This window comes from Nanorana parkeri, unplaced genomic scaffold (genome assembly GCF_000935625.1).
Source record: "Nanorana parkeri isolate BGI_ZX_2015 unplaced genomic scaffold, ASM93562v1 scaffold1465, whole genome shotgun sequence".
Lineage (NCBI taxonomy): Eukaryota > Metazoa > Chordata > Amphibia > Anura > Dicroglossidae > Nanorana > Nanorana parkeri.
In genome coordinates, this window is record NW_017307733.1 from 300180 (window position 1) to 320566 (window position 20387).

General features: G+C 41.4%; 1 protein-coding gene across 1 annotated transcript in view; it reads left to right on the top strand.

The window, feature by feature from the left end:
• ORC2 (origin recognition complex subunit 2) overlaps positions 1-20387 on the top strand; it is a 30567-nt gene that overhangs the window by 7677 nt on the left and 2503 nt on the right. The window contains exons 8-16 of the mRNA XM_018570152.1: positions 3635-3801; positions 3947-4045; positions 5435-5544; positions 6569-6701; positions 9599-9695; positions 12090-12236; positions 14729-14900; positions 16830-16891; positions 17911-18029. Coding sequence (XP_018425654.1) covers positions 3635-3801; positions 3947-4045; positions 5435-5544; positions 6569-6701; positions 9599-9695; positions 12090-12236; positions 14729-14900; positions 16830-16891; positions 17911-18029 — 1106 coding nt within the window. The remainder of the gene's footprint in view (positions 1-3634; positions 3802-3946; positions 4046-5434; positions 5545-6568; positions 6702-9598; positions 9696-12089; positions 12237-14728; positions 14901-16829; positions 16892-17910; positions 18030-20387) is intronic.

The window sequence follows — 20387 nt, forward strand, 5'->3', positions numbered from 1 at the left end:
TATCTGACAGTCGCATGTTTGTATACCTGCTCCCCATCCCATTGCATACTGTAGTTCCCTCTGTTTGCTTGTAGGGAAGGGTGTTTTTCCTGTATGTTGCAGTATTAGGACTATGCTGGAAGATGTATATTGCCAACCTTTGCTAATGTCTAGTACTACTAATGGAGGGCAGGTAGCAGCACACCTCTTCTGGTTTTACAGGAAAGGAACACGCAGGTTCTTGGAATGGGACTGTGTGATCAAAGAGCCGATAAAAGCTGCAAATTAAAGCAGAACTCCGGGGAGAAATGTTATTAACCCTTACAGTGGGGCTACCCTCGCACTGCAAGAGTTAACTGCTCATTTGTGTCTAGGTGTTAAAAAGTAAAAGTTATACTCCCCCCGATCATTCGAGCCGTCTTGTTTTGAGACCGGTTCATAGAGCCTCTGTCCCCCTCCTCTGCAACGTTTTGAAAATCCTTGTGCCATCACGTTCTAGACAATTGAAACAGGGAGTCGGCTCGGCAGTTGGGGTATAACTTTTTTTTTTTTAGCACCTAGAAGAAAATGAGCAGTTAATCCTTGCAGTGCAGTACATCCAAGTGAGCTTATAATGGTTTTGGATCAATATTATTTTCATTTTCTAAAAAGGGTTTTTCAACTGATGTTTCATTTTTATTTTGTTTTGCAAGCAAGTAAACTTAAATCCACCCCCTGGGCAAAATGATAATTTGTTGGGTGTTTATGTTCGGGGGTGGCTGCAAATTTTAAAACTTTACCTTACAGCACACCATCCCCTGCACACAAAGCCCAACTTTCGGGGCAATGAAGAGCGGAAGAGTTGCGACTTGAGCTGAACAGTGCTCTGGTTGCTTCACCCACCCTTCCTCCTTATTGTCCATTCACAAAATGTCTTGAATTTTTTTGAAAGAATACAAGACATTCTGTGACTGGAAAGGGCAGGGGTGCAACATCATCTCTCTTCCTCCAATCACAGAAGGGCAGGTGATGTGACTGAGGCAATGTACAGCCGTAGTCGTATCTCTCCCTCTTCAGTGCCCAGAAGCTGGCCGTTTTCTGTGGGGGCACGGCGTGCTGCAAGATAGGATTTTTGCAGTCGCCCTCTGCACATATCACTTAACTTTTTAATGATAATTTACACACCCCGTGTGTAGATTTTCATTTTGCCCAGAATGTGGCTTTAATCTATTCAAATACATTTATTACAGAATACTGGCTTAATGGAGTAATTGAGCATTCTAAGTTTTATAAAGAGAGAGCACAGCAGAGGTGTTCTGCTTTAGGGATCCTTCTCCATTTGTGGGCAGCCATTTGTACAGAGGAGTCGGAAGATGGGAAAAGTAATTACTTACATTGTGTGCCTTTGTAATTTAAAATGCCAGGTAACCTGAGCATAGATTTCATCCTGGCATCCGCATTATATAACAGGACATGACTGCTGTACAGTAGTTCTACTCTCAGACTACATAGTTACATAGTTGCATAGTATTTGAGGTTTAATAAAGACATAAGTTCATCAAGTCCAACCTATTGCGTGTATGCATTTTTGTTTGAGTTGGTGTGTGAGTGTGTATTAGTCCATGTATGATTTTGCTCTTAGGAGTACCTGTACCCCTGTATGTTATGGTCTTGTCCAAGAGTTTCTTGAATGATTCCACACTCTTAGCTGAGATGACTTCCTGTGGCAGCGAGTTCCAGACCTTAACCGCTCTAACTGTGAAGAACCCCTTGTGCCCTGTGTGTTGACATTTTTTTTCCACCAATTTTTGGTTGTGTCCTCTGGTCTTTGTTACGGAGCTAACCTTAAACAGTTTGTTAATAATGTTGCTGTCGCCCTTGAATAGTTTATACAGGAAAATCATGTCCCCCCTTAGTCTCCTAACCTCCAAAGAGAACATATTTAATTTTAACAACCTTGTTTCATAGTTCAGATCCTCGAACCCCTTAATAAGTTTGGTTGCCCTCTTCTGGACTTTTTCCAGCTCCAGGACATCCTTTCTGAGTATCGATGACCAAAGCTGGACCGCATACTCCAGATATGGCCGAACCAGTGATCTGTAAACTGTTTATGTACTGATAAATTTATTGGGGTTCTTTTTACTGACTTGTTTTTGATCTTTTACTTTTATTACCCAGCGGTATACACCTGGTAATAGCATTTTTTTATTTGTTCTTGAAACAGTCCCACTTTTGGTCAAAGTTTAGTTTATCAAATAAGTTTTCCCATTCAATTTCACCCACTATATTGCGTAGTTTTACAAAGTTAGCCTTCCTGAAGTTTAGGCTTCTCGTCCGACCATCTCCCTTCCCTTTCTTGCACCCAATATTAAAAGCAACCACCTTGTGATCAACAGACACCCACAATAAGTTTACGGCCAAAGTCCGTTCTATCTAGTTCTGACGAGATGTCGTCACGAATGTGCATAATGAGGTTATTTTTAACATATATACATACCCCCCTCCCCCCCCCTTGCCAGCCTGTCCCTCCTGAACAGGTTGTACCCTTCTGTGTTAGTAGCCCAATCCTGTGCTATCTAACCACGTTTCTGTTCTGCTATTCCCACTATATCGTAGTCCTCCTCGAGTAACATAACTTCAAGGTCTTCTATTTTATTTGCTAGACTTCTGGCATTGGTGAACATACATTTAATATTTGTACTTTTACTGGTTAAACGTTTGCTCCCCTCTTGCTCCCCACTACTATTTTTATTGGACCTGTTACGGTTAGTCCAATCCTACTTGGATCCCCTTGGGCAATTAGATTTGCTTTATTGACTACATTGAGTATGTTTTCTAAGTTGGCTTGATTTACAACTTTGACTATGTTGACTGGAGTGAGCCCACTATTTATTCCTATATATTTTTTTTCTTTGTTATCTGTCACGATTGGTTGTTTAATATTTATTTTTTTGGTTTTTGTTTTACCCTCCCCCCCATTATCTAGTTTAAAAGCTCCTCCAGTCTTCTAACCATTTTTCCCCCAGAAATGCTGCACCTTCCCCATTAAGATGCACCCCGTCTCGGCTGAAAAGCCGATAGCCGACTGAGAAGTCAGCCCAGTTCTCCAGGAAACCAAAGCCCTCATTCCGACACCAGTTCCGGAGCCACTTGTTAAGTTCCCTCAACTCGCGCTGTCTCTTCGGAGTGGCTCGTGGCACCGGCAGTATCTCCAAGAATACAACCGTGGAGGTTCTTTCCTTCAGCCTAGCACCTAAGTCTCTGAACTCCTTTTTTAGGACACTCCATTTACCTCCTATTTTGTCATTGGTGCCGATGTGCACCATGACAACTGGGTTGTGCCCAACCCCAGCTAGTAACCTGTCAATACGTTCCGCAATGTGCCGAACACGCGCCCCCGGTAAGCAGCACACTGTTCGACGCTCACGGTCCCGATGACAGATTACCCTGTCGGTTCGCCTGATGATGGAACCACCAGGATCTGCCTCTCCTGATCCTACATCCGACTTCCCTCCTCGCTGGAGCAGTCACTCCCCCCCCCCCAGATAGAGGAGGCGTCCTGCTCCAGCAGTGTCACCCCTGAACTAATATCCCCAACATCACGCAATCTGGCATATTTGTTTGGGTTAGAATGCAGCATAGTCATCCTTTTAGCATTTTTTTCTTCTTCTTGCAGCGCCAACTTTAAGGTCGGAGAGTGAGAGTGATTATTCAGCCTCTAATTCTGATGAAGAGATGGAAGAAAAGCCAGCCACTGCCAAAACACCAAGTAAAGGATCACAAACGCCAAACAAAGGGTCTCAGACTCCTGGGAAAACACCATCAAAAAAAGGAAAGAAAAAAGTAAGCTGTTTTTAGAGCCGTGAACCCACATTAAAAATTTCCCTTTTTTTATCTTCCTTGGAAGATTTTAGTGACAAGTGACAATTATTGCTGCATCTTAACCTTTGTGACCTGTAAATAGATCTTGCATTTTTGTCATTAACAGAACAATTTGGTGGAAGAGTACTTTGAAGCTCACAGCAGTTCTAAGGTCCTCACTTCCGACAGAACATTGCAAAAGCTCCAGACTCCAAAGCTAGACCAGGTATAAAGGAAAGGTATTCTACTAATGAGAACATACAAAACAGGTTGGCTTGAGATAAAACATGACCCATATAAGTTACATGCCAGGTACATGTCATTATTGATCTAATAATGACACCGTGTTTTCCTTGTGTGCAGAAACTATAAATCTTACTGTGGTAAGAGGGAAGTGTCACACCCATGCCATGGTTGCAGTTATCTCCCAAACTACGGTTACTTAGCTTCTTCAATTGAACTAGATCAGGGGTCGGCAGCCTCTGACACATGTGCCCAAGCGGGCACGCAATGCCTTTTTCAGTGTCACCTGCTGCTTCTCATGCACGGACACATTCTCCTGTCAGTCCTCCAGTAGTGGCTCTGGCAAAGCACTGGGTCTCCTGAAATTTGTCCAAGCATGCTGGTGGGCATGGGTCTGGCAACCAGGCAGCAGTTGGGCGGTCATGGAAGTGCAGGAGACGGAGAGAGAAGTGTGTTGGGTGCAGGGGGAGCAGATTAGTAATCAAGAAGAGACGGGCAGGTGGTGGTGTCTTACATGTATTTATCCTGAGCTAGAATAATACAGTGGTGTTGGGACTGATCATAAGTCTGATGGAGGCTGATCGGAAGGTGCATGCATTGGGGCTAATCTGAAATCTGAAGTTCATGCATTGGAACTGGTCTGAGGTCTGAAGGTGCATGTAATGGTGATGACATAAGATCTGAATAAAAACATATTTGTGTGTGCAGTTAATGTACTAATAATCATTGAGTTTATCTTGCCTTTTGCAGTATACCTAAAATTGGAAAAATGTAAAACAAATTTTGTACAGTGTGCTATTGGTCCCTAGCACGAGGGTTGTCTTATACAAATGGAGAAAAGACATTTCACGTGAATAAGGTTGCTGCCTTGAACTAGATTGTAATGCAGGCAAACACCTTAAAATTGAACATGTCACATTTTTAAACATTTAATACAGGTTTTGCCACAAGGTGACTGCTTGAACCTTTAATACCCAGTAAACCCAGTTCTGTGCACTGCTCTGATACTGCATGAGGGCTCACCTTCTAAATTAATTGCTAAGCTATGGCTTTTCACTCTCCAACTATCCACTAAAAGCACCTCAGTGACCAATATGGGCATTTTTATCAGACATGAGGGTGTGTTGGACCCAATGTTGGTGATGGGACCTTGCCCCAAGTTTTTTTTAATTCTACACCCCTGTTCTATAAGGCTTTGTGCTTTCTGCTTATTCGAGGAATATTTAGAATAAAATATCTGGAATATTTTTAACCAGACATCTAGTAGTTTTTTCTCTGTTTTTAGAAGGGGGGCAGCCATGCAAGTCTTCATATTTCTCTCTATACAGGTGCACTTTAAATGTCAACATTTTCCAAATCTCAACTTCTGCAGGAAACACTACGGAAACTTTTGGAGCAGACTTCGACTACCTTTGCTGATGATCTTCACTATTTGAACAAAAAATATGAAGTCTTATTCTACAAGTGGATGTTACAGCTGCAGTAAGTGCTCAGGGGCTAATACTCATGGTTGTGTCTGTGTATGCCAAGCTACATGTGGTGTTTCTTGGTTTTAGGGAATGTAGATCTGCTTTTATGGGGAATAGGATTTTTTTGCGTAGTGTGATAGGAACCGCCCTACCCACTGTATGCTTCCATGGACCCTCCTTTTTAGTGTTTCTGTTACAAAAAAAAAACCTTTACAAATATTTGAGATGGACAGTTTTTGATGGTACTGTTTTGTATATAAATATTGTATAATTGTTTACTTAGGCTCACGCTATGCGTGAATGTGGAATTTGGGATTCCTCCGTCAGGAATCCCAAATTTCCAATTTTAATGTCACCCATTCATTAACTTGAAGAGGTGACATCTGCCGCATCTAAATGGGAGATTTGGAATTCCTGCCACTGGAATCCCAAATCGCACATTCATGCATAGTGTGAATGTAGCCTTAGCCCAGTTATCACCAGGGGTACTTTGTACCTTTTGTGACCTGTGGAGTGTGTATTTATTTTTATTTTTTTTTAATCGTTGAGTTATGAACTGCTTCTGCATAATTTGCTTATTTATTTCTGTCTGCCCCCTGAATGTAGGAAAAAGGGCAAAGTGACACGGATTTTTATGACAAAGTGGGTTTTTTCCCAATACAGCTTGGCCAGTTGATCACTGTCAAATGAAAGTCAATGTCTTATAACAGCCTGGTTTACAGGAGGTATATAGGGCCTGTATACCCATGTACTTCTATTTGCACATTTTTAGCGCATGGTGCATACTCAACAGGCACAGGTGCGGGTAGACCTGCTCACATGCCATAATCCTTTATACATTGATCTGGGAGAGCCCCAGTAATCCAAGGGGTTAACTTATAAAAGTTCCACCCAAAATATAGCTGTGCAGATGCCTTCCTAAGGTATAGGAATGATACTCGTTAGCGCCATCTAGGGGTGTTAGTGCCGCATGAATTGCATCTGGCCATAACAAAGTCATCTTCTACTTAAGCCAATTCTTTGTGTTTCCTTGTCAGCCTTGGATTCAACATCATTCTGTTTGGTCTGGGCTCCAAGAGGAACCTCCTAGAGAAGTTTAGAACATCCATGCTACAGGATTCTGTTCACATTGTCATCAATGGATTTTTTCCAGGCATTACAATAAAATCGGTAAGTGTCCTGCCTCTTCATTAGTCACTTCTTGTATTTGTTACAGTTTCATTTATTATATTATGTGTGAATGTTGTGGAGATGTTATGTGCCATGATTACAGTTTGTTGAAGTGAACCAGCCTCTAACTGTAAAACCCTCATTTCTAGACATTCAGGGTTAGATGTACTGTATCATGTTGTCTAAAAAGATTTCTTCTAAGCAATATTTCAATTTAAAGCTAAAGTCAAGGCAAGATATGAAAGTACACATTCATGCAGCCCTGTAATCATTAAAGCAGAACTCCAGGAAGTAATGCTTTTTGCAAACTTACATTGGTTCAGCTTGACTCAATTCAAGTATGCTAATCGGATATCCAGAGGGCCGCTGGGGATGCTGAAAATTACTGTAGTAATTTGCGCAACAGACAGTAATAGTCATAATCTTCTGGCTGTGGCTCCAGCAGCTTCTCTTCTGCACAGGGACTCACTCCCTGGACACTGCTACCATTCATAGAATGCCTTGTATTTTCTTTTAATGAATACACAGCATTCTCTGATTGGATGTTTGGTTGGATGAAGGAGGAGGGTTGGTTGGATGAAATCAGGACTACTTAACAGGTGACCTGTTAAGAGAACCTGTCACTTCAGGCAAAGTAACAAATACTCTTTAAATAGAACTTCTCAAAACCTACCACTGATGACTTGATTTTGTAGATGGAGGTTACAACTGCTATTGTTAGTACTTTACTATTTAAAGTTACTGACCCAAAACAAGTGTGCTGGTTGGGAATTGCCTTTACTGTCTGCTTGCTTGTATCTGGTAAGTGGCTCACTAAGCAGTCAAATAATGCTGTATATAGTGGACTTGGAGCTTGCACCCTTAAACAGTCAAAAATGGCAGCAGTCATGTTTCTTTCCTTCAAAAAAACCAAAAAACTTTTAAAGCGGAATTTTACACTCAAAAATCAAATTCTACCAATGCATCCCTCTATGCATGATGATTAATAATAACATAGACATGTCAGGTGAAAAATGCTGTGATTATGAAATGCTTACACTAGCAGAGATTTCACTTCCTGCTTTGAAAGTGCAAATGACTTCAGTTTGGCAAACCAATGCACACTGGGATTGCCTTATCAGCAGAGCATTGCTGGGAAATCTCATCTGTAATTTCATGAGATCTCATGGAAATGCATGTGATGATGTGCATGGTCACATGTCCTAGTCACATATCTAGTCACATGTGCCAGAAATCCAGGAAGTAATCGGAGAGCTAGTAATCTGCCCTTAGTTAACATAGCCACTGTCAGAAGACTGGGGAAGAAAAAAGAAATAAGGTATATAAAGAATACAAAGCCAGCAATTATCTAGAACAGGGGTGCCCATTAGGTAGATCGTGATCTACCAGTAGCTCTCAAAGCTGATGCTGGTAGATCAGGAAGGGTGTGAATGGCAGCCCCTTTATTCCATTTTGGTATATTTATTTTGCTGTGCACACATGATTCCCTATTAGCCTGAGTCTGCTGAGCCAAGCTCCCTGACACTTTTCTGATGGATTCTGGTGGTTGAAGTGCTATGTATTACATCAAAGAATATTAGTTTACACAGCCTGTTGTACTATACAGCAAGGTGAGCCAGGAGAGAGAGAGAGAAAGAGAGAGAGGAGAGACAGCCAGGGGAGAGAGCAAGGATAGACAGCCAAGAGAGCGAGGAAAGACAGCCAGGAGAGACAGCCAGGAGGATGAGCAAGGAAAGACAGCTAGGAGAGAGAGCCAGGAGGGAGCGAGCGAGGGAGGATTTTTTTCTGTTGGTAGATCTCATGTAGCTCGTCATTTGAAAAGTAGCTCTTAACACAAAAAATTGTGGGCACCCCTGATCTAGAAGTATGTGTTTGTAGATTGTCATTACTAAACATTCTTAAGGTATGTTTGTTGTTATTTGAAAGATATGGGTAAAGGTCCTCTTTAAAGGAGAACTATGAAGTGAGTGCTTTTCACTCATCCTCATAGTTCTGGCCGCAGTGAAACAATTAAACTGTCACAGGTCGGCTCACGGCAAAGAGCCGTGACAGGGGAGGGACTGGATTCCCCCCTCCCCGCTCCGATCCTCCAGCGCTGACTGGCGGAACGGACGGGGGAGGGGGCGGGTACAGCTGGCTCTGCCTCTGGATAGGCAGAGCCAGCTGTCACTCATGCAGCTGGGCGGATCCAGACATAATTGTCGGGATCCGTTTCAGCAGCTGCGTCTCAGTATACCGCGAGCTGTAGCTCGTGGTATACTGATCTTCCCGTTACCCTTAGGAGAACTATGGGGAAAAGCCCTAACCCCATAGTTCTCCTTTAAGTTACCAATAAGATAATGGGAATGATGCATTGTGGGGTGCCAGGCAGTTTTACTTTTTTTTTTACCTTTTCACCTTTATTCACTACTATGGTGGACAGTGGATTTCATGAGCTGAAGCATACATCACGGAGAAAGCTCATCTGTGCAGTTTGTATCTGCTTAGATGAGCAACATTGCTTTCCAGAGCTGTATGTGAGAGATGGCTTGTGTTTCCCATAGAAGAGAAGGGGGCTGTCTTGTCCACATAAGCCTATACCAGATTTTTAGAGGTGGAGGTTATGTGAGTGATGACAGTGCTATATTGTAGTAAACGCCTTAACTGGTCAAACATTTCTCACAATTTAACAGTTATATTGTATATTTACCACTTAAACACCCCATTGAACAGCATGTTCCTTTCACTTTTATTTCCCAGAAATCTAATAGGAGCCTCACAACTGTCTCAAATAAAAGGGCTTTTCGCTTCTATATTTTAGAAAATCGAGAATGTGATTGGTCAATGTGCCTTCATATATGAGCCATAATCGGTGTACAAAATTGATCTTAATATTCAATCATTTTATTTCTACATAGATTTTAAACTCTATAACAGAAGAGGCTTTAGGTCATTCTGGGACTTTTCGCAGCCCCTTGGATCAAATGGACTTCATTATACAGAAGTTCAGGGAAGGTAAGATGGTACCCTGCACAATATAGTACCCTGCACAATATGGTACCCTGCACAACAGTGCCATTAGAAGTTATATGTTTTTCATTGGGCCAAATTCCTGTCAATACGCGGTTCTCATTTGCTTCCCTTAAATTGCCCATTTGGGGGAAAAAAAAAAAAAAAAAAAATATGCAGGAAGAGATTGGATCTTATAACTGCCTTTCTGGCAGCCTGGTTCTCCTATGGCTCCTTCACTGCAGCCTTCATCAGTCTATTCAGTATAAAATAGTGCTGACATGCAAAGGAGGTAGGAGACCCTGACATCCTGAGAGGTGTTCTCTTGCAGCGCACCTTTTAATTGTAATTTTTTTACTCTTTCAGGGTTGCTTTAAAGTTAAACAAACATCAAGGTGTCCATGGAAAGGGAGACCTGTTACTGTAACCTACTGCTTTCAGTATGTCCAAAATCATCAGGCATATCCCTTACAGTGTTTTAATCTGTGTTGGATAGATGATGACCCTGGGGTTCACTTGGTAAAGGATTGTCCGGTTTCTTTTTTTTATTGTAGCCAAAAACAAGACAAGAACATCCTATACTTACATACGCCTTAGGCTCACCATACACACTACAATTTGTTTGTAAAATCTCCTTTAGATCTGCCAACAAGTATGTAGTGCAAGGGTCTGCTTGACTGGATACAAATTGTTTGGATAGATTTGGTAGGTCCTCAAATGGCATAGTTTTGGCAAATCTAAAGTGGATTGTATGATAAGATTGTAACGTGTATGGTGAGCCTTTGACCACGCTGTAGAGTAACTTTATACTCTACCAGTTTATTATAGTGGATTCTTGTATTTCCTGTACAGTTTGAAGAACCAGTCCATGTATTAACTTTTAGTTTTGTACAGGTTGGAATCCATTCTGGTTGTTATTGCCTGCAGAACAATTCTAGTACTAGATTCCCTGTTAGCACAGCAATAGCAAATTTAAAGCTGAAATCCTAGCAGATATAAAAGAGATACATTCATTCAGGTTTGTGTTCATTAGTAAACTACTATTTTATGTTTTAAATGCAACTACTTTTAAAGCTGAATTTGACTTGGTATTGGCCCCTTGCAATCTTATGTAGAGCTGCATTTAGACTGGGAGAGGGAGGGGCAGGACTAGGACCCAGTACAGTGTGCTGGATGCAAATGTGCTGACAGGGAACATGCTAATAGAAGGATCTAGCAGAGTGCAGACACAAATGACCGCATCAGAATGTGGCTGCTCCTTTACTGTCCAGTCAGTAGGCTGGGGGAGTAGAGTGGACATCACTGTATCCCTTTTACAGTATGGAATTGATATAGAGAAAGTGGTGTCATCTGCCTGGCTATGCGTGTGGCAGCGCTGTTTAAGTCTTAGAACTGGTTGGACATAATGGACATAATTACAAATGCTTCAGCAGGTATGGGCTTTTGTATGAGTCAAACTCCACTTGTAGCAGATCAACTACAGGTTAAATATACCTGTCAATGAATTCTGAATGATCTCAGAGGTGTCTCAAACTAAGACCACCAATACAAGCCCAAAGCCCATCAACATAGGCTCAATATAGTGTATATCTGTATATTCAGCTGTTTGCCTGGAGTTCAGCTTTAATATCGATGCTACTAGCGCACCCATTTCCTTTACAGAAACAGCTGTTTGGGGTTTTGTTTGTTTTCATGATCACATTGTAGTGAGCAAGAATAATTCTGCTCTCTTCTAATAATCTTGAGTTCATTTTCTATGATGTGTATTTGAAGCTTTTACTGTGTTACATAAGCACAGCAGCTGCCTGTCTAGTCAGTGGCATTTTCATAATGAGTTTGTTCATTTTGTCTTATCAGAGCTGTTCACAGTGGATTGGTGCTTAATGAGCTGTTGATTTGTATGACAATTCTGTTACTGTACACTACTTAAAATATGATTTAGGCTGCACTTTTCAGACAGATTAATAAGGTCATTGTGGATTTAAAACCAGTCAACGATGCATTTTAACATTTACTTTCTGATACTAAACGTTAATTCACTCAGACAGTGCTTGCAGTCATTGCTTGATTTCATTAGCTTAATTTAATAGCATACACAGAACATGGTTGTGCAATAGCCTATATCAAGCAATCCTCACAGGTATAAGTGAACTTCTGAAATATGAAAATAGTTTGGTTGCTATGGCTTACCACAGCTCATTGTATGCACTATTATTACATAATCCACTATATGTTCATCTGCAGAAAAAAGTGTCCTTAGAGATGGTGTATGCTCTGTGAACTCTTTTGTGCTGAATGAGTGGTCCCGTTATGCCCTCCTTTTGCAAAATAGACCAAACCGGATATGATTAATTATTCTATTTGTCAAATTACTTCTTCTCTCTTTTTTTTTCTTTTTAGATAGTTCCCTGGTGCTTTATCTTCTCATTCATAATTTGGACAGTCATATGTTAAGAGGAGACAAATGTCAACAGGTCCTCGGACAACTGGCTTCTATCTCCAACATTCACCTTCTTGCTTCTATTGATCATATTAATGCTCCTCTGAGTAAGTGCGCACATGCAGTTTTTTTGTATCTTGTATTAAATCTATTTTTTTATGGTAATCATTTAGGGTCACCATTTACTTTCTGGCTCGGAGATGACAGAATAGGGTGCAGCAAGGGGATAAATCTAGAACCACAGGGCAGTTATAGGGTGCAGAAAGGGGATAAACACAGTCATAAGGCAGCAAGAGGGTGCAGCAAAGGGATAAACCCAAAGTCACAGGGTAGCAATAGGGCGCAGCAAGGAATTAAGTCTAGAGTAACAGGGCAGAAAAAGGGTGTAGCAGGGGGATAAATCCAGAGACACAGGGCAGAAATAGGATGCCGCAAGGGGGTAAATCTAGAATCACAGGGCAGTAATAGGGTGCCGCAAAAGGATAAATCCAGAGTCACAGGGCAGCAATAGGGTACAGCAAGGGGATAAATCCAGAGACACAGGGCAGATATAGGATGCCGCAAGGGGTAAATCTAGAATCACAAGGCAGAAATAGGGTGCCGCAAAGGGATAAATCCAGAGTCACAGGGCAGCAATAGGGTATAGCAGGGGGATAACTTCAGAGACACAGGCCAGAAATAGGGTGCCGCAAGGGGGTAAATCTAGAATAACAGAGCAGTAATAGGGTGCCGCAAACAGACACAGGGCAGCAATAGTGTACAACAAGGCAGCAAAAAGGTGCAGCAAAGATGATTAAACCATAGTTTCAGGGAAGAAATAGGATGCAGCAAGGGGATAAGTCCAGAGTCACAGGGGTGCTTTAGGGTGCAGCAAGGGGATTAATCCAAGAAAAAAAAAAGAACCGTGTATACCCCTGGCTTAAGAGAACTGAAAGATATACTTCCAACTGTCTGCAACAAACAGGTGACATCATCTTGGCCTAGGCAAAGTCACAGACTGGAGCTCAAGGACGGCTTCATAATCATGAATGGTTTAGCTTTCCTAGAAAATATACTGTTGGGGTATATTGTGAGATGTCACAAATGCATTTGTGCAGACGTGTGAAGAAACTGAAAAGTCTACTTTTAATGTTTTCTTAGGTTTTATAATTAAAATAAACAGCTACAAGTAAATATTTCAAATGTCTGGATAGCACACCAGCATAGTGTAGTATTAGTACCAGGTGTTGGTTTAAAAAAAATTGTTCTTTCTTGGTCATATTCTTCGGTTTGTTAATAGACCGCACACTAAATGTAGGAAACTGAATGTGGCGAATATAAGCTATAATTAACATTAATACATAAAAGCTCCATTCTTCTATTCACTTACAGCTTCCCTGTATAGTTACACCCCCTCCACTCCACCAAGAATGAGATATTTGGCATAGGGTAGAGTTGGTACAAGCATTAAAGTGACATTAAACCATCAGATTTTTTAACATAAAACAATACTGTAATGTGTGCCTTACTGTAATCAAGCTCGTCGCTTCTACAGGACCCTTTTTTCTGTGGATTTTGCGCGAATTTGCTTTTTTTCTATGGAGCCCGACGGAGAAGGTCGCGCTACCGTCGCTGGAACGTCGCCCCGAAAGTCGCGCTATCCCGGCCGCTGCAAAGGTAAGTCGCTACATGTGAATGGGGCCTTAGTCTTCATATATCATCAAAAGTCTGTTTGTGTTAGGAGGATCTTCAGCTCACTTCTCTCACATTTGAGGTATATTCTTGACATTCATTGTAATCTAAAATACTGCAATGAGAAAATTTAAATATGTGGGAACTGGCCCAATGGATGTGAGAAGTATAGGTTTGGGAGGAATACTTGCGTGAATTTAACAATGAGGGTGATAATTGACAATAATAATACTATTAATAATAACAACTGATGTTTGAAATGGGGGTGGGGATTAAAATTGAGTAGTGCACTGAAGAACACATAGAAAGACACATCAAGGGGAAGTATTAGTAGTATTAGTGAGAAGGGGGGGTAGGGTTGGGGTATATTGAGAAAGAGAATCAAAAAGGGGAAAAAAAAATAAAAAATGTCTTAGTGTGCGTAGTTTTTAGTGTGCGTTGTTTTTTTGCGGGCGGTTTTTTGTTTGTTTGTCATTTTTTTTTCATATCTCTCTCTTTCTTTCTTTCTCTCCCTCTCCTGATCTTCTCCCTTCTCCCTCTCCCTCTTCCCTTATCTTTTGCTTTCTTGTCCTCTTTTGTCTTTTTTAATATATTAATGAGCTGCTTTTTCTCCTGGGTTGGTCTTTGGAAAGGCCATCACATATCCCCTCTATAGGCAATGAACCCCAGCAGGTACCCTCTTAGGGGGGTTGCTGAGGTAGGTTAAAATACTGCAATGTCTGCCAATTTTGAAGAATAAGCCTGCACTTGAAAATGTGTATTAATATAATTTGTCAAAAAATAATTTCTATAATTTCTCTCCATCTCATTGTGTGCTTATTCTGTTCTCCAGCTGGTCAGTAGGAGATGCTGAGCAGTACTACACAGATTGTAGTAGTTTGCAGTATTCTGTTCAGCAGTTCTAAAAACTCAACATTTTGTTTTTCAGTGTGGGATCAGACAAAGCAAAGCTTGTATAATTGGCTGTGGTATGAGACTACAACATATAGCTCCTATGTGGAAGAAACATCCTATGAGAACTCATTGCTGGTTCAACGTTCTGGAGCTCTGGCCCTCAGCTCCCTTACTCATGTGCTGCGCAGTCTCACTCCGAATGCCAGGTAAGCAAAAATCTGATCAGTAGAATTTTAGGTTTTAGCCATATCACTACAGACCTGCACAAGCTTTTATAATATTCCTGGCCACACAGCTGTTTAAATCTCCAGATATAATCTGTTAACAATTCCATCTCAATATCTTTATCTCTGCACAAGCTGTTTATGTGGAGATAAGCTGATCTCCTAAAGCAAGCCATCAAGAATAATTTATGTCTGCCCACCCTGTTTTGATATCACTGGGAGACAGTGGGAGTCTGAGTCCCCCACACCATTGCATCATCATGACTGACATGAAGCACGGGAATGAAACCTTATTCTGTGTCATAGGGATATTGTTTTTCTCACTCGCTCAGTTATAACATGCCACACAGTTGAAAAACTTTCATCTTTCTTTGTACTTTTAACTTTTGGTACCTTGTTTTCTTCAATTAAGATTCCTACTACATTACTGCTGAGCAAGTCTCTATATGCAGCTATCCGGATCAGCCTTTCCTATGTGTGCCTGTCTTTGGAGTGCTGTACCTGGACTCCACTGTACTGGATATACAGGAACTGGGCTCTGCATTTCTGCACTTTCCAGACCTGCGTGCACTGGTAAAAGTTAGCTGTAGAGTCTAGAGCTGTATCATTGGTTCAGCATTTGACCCTGTCTTTAAAAGCTCACCTTGTGACTAGACAATGCATGCCAAGCACCAGGAGGTACCTCATTACTAGGGCCACTGAGGCTAAAGTAGAGTCCCTTTCGTTACTTTACAGCACCCAGTCTGCCCACAGATTTTGGACTTTCAAGTATCCCAAACCCTCAGATCAATTTTCATCCTGAGGTGAGGGAGGTAGTTTACATGGGATAAAAGCTAGAGTTTTATTCCCAGCCTTTTTCCTGTTTATTACTTCCAACCTAACTGTGTCACTGCACAGATGCATCATCCTCTTCTTGGGCATTCGCTCCATCTGGGATCTCAAGGCCCTAAATGTTTTCATTTGGGCCCACAAATTTCAAATGTAATCCAACAGGTCTGTCATAGGATGACACTAGGACATCAAGGACATGTACGTGCATGTCCCAATTTTTCCAGTGCAGCAACAATTCCTTTGCTTTGTTGTGAGCCCTCTGCACATCCAGTTTGTGGCCCTTTCATTCAGCCTATCTTCTGCACCTTCAGTATTCACCAAGGTGATGGACCCTGTGCAAGCCTTACTGCACTCTCAGGCATCCCTGAGAGGCAACAGTCCGCACAAGTTCTGCGGGACAGTGTAGCCCTGACTAGAACCGACTCATTGTTTGGAATATCTGGGTGTAATCCTATACACAGCTCAAGCCAGAGTTTCCCTTCCCCAGAAGAGACTTTAAACTGTCTAAGCTTCCAGACCCGGACTCTCCAGTTCAAGAGTTGCCGGACTATTTGCTTGTGCATGAGCGTCCTGTGGCTGTTTGTAGCCTCCTTCGAGGCAGTCCCAGTTTTTTTATTTTACCATCCAGTGTGACTTGTAACACTAACTCACACTGGGCATTTTGCCATGCATTTTGCAACATACTGTACCACAGGCAAAGTACATAAACAAATGAAAATCTATTGTTTTACCATAGGACGCATTCTCTCTAATGTGCTACCATGTAATTTCCCTGTGTGGTCCAATTCAAGTGTATCAAATAGGAACCTTCAAAGGGACCTTTGAGTAAGCTTTATGTTTAAAGCAAACTATTGTTATTTATTACAAGTTAACATAGAAAATGCTGTAAGCTGGACATATATAGAGAGATCTGTAGAAGGTTTAAAATGATTCACGGACACCCATAAAAATTATAGAGCAGTTTCTTCTGCAGCAAGTTTTGGTCTTTCACAAAAAAAAAAAAAACCATGAACATCAAAGATGACATTTGTAAAATTTCCCAAAACCTTGAAGCTAATTGCTCACTGTTATGGTTTTCAGAGGGATTTTTCGGTTGCTGGCAGAGTACCAGTTGGCCAACAAAGACAACCCTTCATATCAAGGTATGTGTGGCTGTATATATTGGAATTAGTATTTAATTTCCGTACTGTTTTGGCTTGGTTCCTGTTGTGTGCTAGCCCATGAACATGAAAAAGTTCAATTAGTATGGATAGAGCTTTTTTTTTTTTTTTGTTTGTTTCTTTTCTTTTTTTGTTTTTATATTTATCATCTTCTTTTGGTCATCATTTTACACCACCATGTTTCTCATATTTTTTGTGCTTTGCTTTTCCTGTCTGATTCATGTTTTATATTTGCCCTTCCCAATCTCCTATTGAAAGTCTGTTTGTTTTTTCTGGGTTAAAGCCCAAATGAAACTTCAGTACATGCCATGTGCACCAGAACTAAAGGTGTTTCATGTCTTAACCGGTTTTCTTTCTAAACCAGCTAAAGCAGCAAAAGCCTTTTCCCTGCAAACAGGTGCAGAGTGAGACCCTTACTCTCTGTGTGGAAGCAGAGATGTGACTCATTTTCTGAGTCAGACCTATAGCTCTGCAATCAGGTAAACTCATGCTCCCTGCTGATTGGAAGGCTGTGGCTCAGCAGGTGAAGTGTTGGACCTCCACAGAGAGACCACTGCTTACCAAAAGGGAGCAAAAGTCTCATTCTGCAGCATACTAGAAGGCAACATGCTTTTTTTTCACTACTTTATAAAGAAAACAAAAAAGTAAGACTTTTTACATATTTTATTTTGATGTACCTGGAATGTATTTAGATTATTTAAAGTGAAAGTTCAATTGGGGTTTATTTTTCTCATCTCTCCCGACTGAGGACATTACCAAACTCCTTCAATTTCTGGTAATACATGATTTAACTCTTTGACTAATACCCTGTACAGCGTTCAGTCTCCAAATCACGGCGTTATGGGACTTAACAAAATTGAACATTCCATAGTGACAGAGGGCCTGAGGCACACCTTATGTGAAACATCTGAAAATAGACAGAATCAAGCAAAGTGTTTTTTTAAAAGGCGTTGTGGGAAATGGTGACATTTTATTTAAATTCTATTTCATCCCTTCTCTAGGTCTCTCATTTCAAGACTTCTATCAGCAATGTAGAGAAGCATTTCTTGTCAACAGTGACTTAACGTTAAGGGCTCAGCTGACTGAGTTCAGAGACCACAAACTGATACGCACAAAAAAGGTATGTTTATAGTCTTTTCTCTGTGTGCTCCTGGATAGTTAGCCGATTGTCTGTCATACCTACTAATGGCAGTGGATAAGGAATGTTCTCAGAAGTTGTGATTGCCAGAGGGAATTTGCGAGTAACAGATCTTTCACCTCATCTTAAAAAATGATGTTGGTGCCTAGCCAACATTATACTTTACCTTTCATTGAAATGTGAAATGCCAGCCATGCCATTAAATTGGCCCGGTCATGGACATGCATGTGGTGAATTCTATGCAGAATAACAGCATATTTCCTGTAGCTCAATATAACATCTTATTCATTGGGAAAAATGAATAATCATAATAATTGTACAGCTGTTTTTAGCCTAATTATTTCAGTTCCAGAAATCTGAAAAATTCAGGGTTCCTTGTTTGGAATCTTACATGTGCTTTCGTTTTTTTTCATCTCATATAATAGTTTGAGTAAAAAAGGCATGGTACATTACAGAGTAAGACAAGTCATAAGGTGTGAGTGATTACAAAGGTAGTCTTAATTAGGATCACAGCCAGTCTACTACAAGACAACAGAATAATCACTCTATTTACATCACATCTGTATAATCATCTATTTGATTTTAAACATATAGCTATGATGAGTCTCATTAAATCATAAAGATCCCTTTAAACAAATCTTCATTGCCCGCCATTACCCACCACTAGACTTGGAGAGAGGGACCTGTGAGGAAGGTATAAATAATATAAAAGATGAGACGCATACCTATTCCCTGGATATGGGAGAGGACATGGCTATTTGAGTTGCAACCCCATACAAACCTGTTTGGGCCCATTTACACTTTGCCATTTTGGCGCATTGCGTTAATGTGCGTTGTGTTAAGGCAGCTCTTTAAATGAATGGGCTGCCAACACATGAAAATGGACAAATGCAATAGATATGCAGCTTTTTTCAGATGCAGTGCACCACAGCAGATGGTAGTTCGTCGTGGTGTGCTAAAACACATGGTTAAGAATTGCATTGCCTTAGTGCATTGGGGTGCCATTCAAAATGAATAGCATCAGATAAAGCATTGTGGTAACATGCACGTTAATTGGCAAACAAAAGTGAGATCTGACATTTAAAGGAGAATTATGAGGTGAGTGATTTTCACTCAGCCTCATAATCTGAGCCGACCTGTGACAATGAGACTGTCACAGGTCGGCTCAGTAGATCGGGAGGTGAGCGAACACATACCGGAGCTCGCTCACGTCTCGATCCTGTGCCGCCAGAGAGCTGTGACAGCAGAGGGACTGGATTCCCCCTCCCCTGTCCGATCCTCCAGCGCTGACTGGCAGAACGGACGGGGGAGGGGGCGGGTACAGCTGGCTCTGCCTCTAGATAGGCAGAGCCAGCTGTCACTCACGCAGCTGGGCGGATCCAGAAACAATTGTCGGGATCTGTTCCGGCTGCAGCGTCTCAATATACCACGAGCTGTATACTGAGCTTTGGGTGACGGGAGGAGGCTAGTTTTGTGTCCTCCCGTTACCCTTAGGAGAACTCTGGGGAAAAGACCTGACCCCATAGTTCTGCTTTAAAGAAAACATGCACTGAGAAAGTATGAAGGCTGCTATTGCTGACCTCTTCTTGTGAAAATACTAGTTTCTTGCCTGTTGTGCTGTTCAAGAATACTTTGAGTCGGTAAGTTGCAACAAGAATGCAAACTCACTCTGATCTACATGTTTTTTAGGAGGTCATTAAGTATCAAGGTAATGATCCAGATTCCTGTTGTGAAAACTACCTAATGCAGAGGTATCAGTGCTTTACTTTGTGGGCCAGGGTCCTGGACCACGGGCAATGCCAGCGCTGCAGTTATGATTCAGTGTATTGTAATCGGTGTTATGCTGGGTCTTGCTTTTCATAAAGTTGGTTAGATGTGCCCTCTAGTGGCTGATTCACCATTCATCGAAAAAAAGTTATTCAGGGATGTAAAAAGTATATTAAACTATGTCATCATTCAACCAAAATGAATATCTAAACAAAAACAAAGATTCAAAACAGATGCCTGATGAAGTTTGGCACAATGTATTTACCAGTGTAAGAGGTTAAAAAAAAACTATGTAGACTTTCATGTATAACAAGCAGCAATCTATAGAAGGTGCTCTTGCATGATGCCACATGCTGAGGACACAATGATAAACCCTCTCCTCTATTAGAACCAGCAGCTGACACTTCCCTAATGTTATGGAAATTCGCTTGGTTAACCACTTGCCGTCCACCCGTTGTAAAAAAACGGACGGACGGCACTGCAGCATTGGCGGGTTTCCGTCTCGAGACGGCATTTTTTTTCTGCTCGTGCGCGCCCCCTGGCGGGCACGCACGGGCAGAAAAGACCCGACCA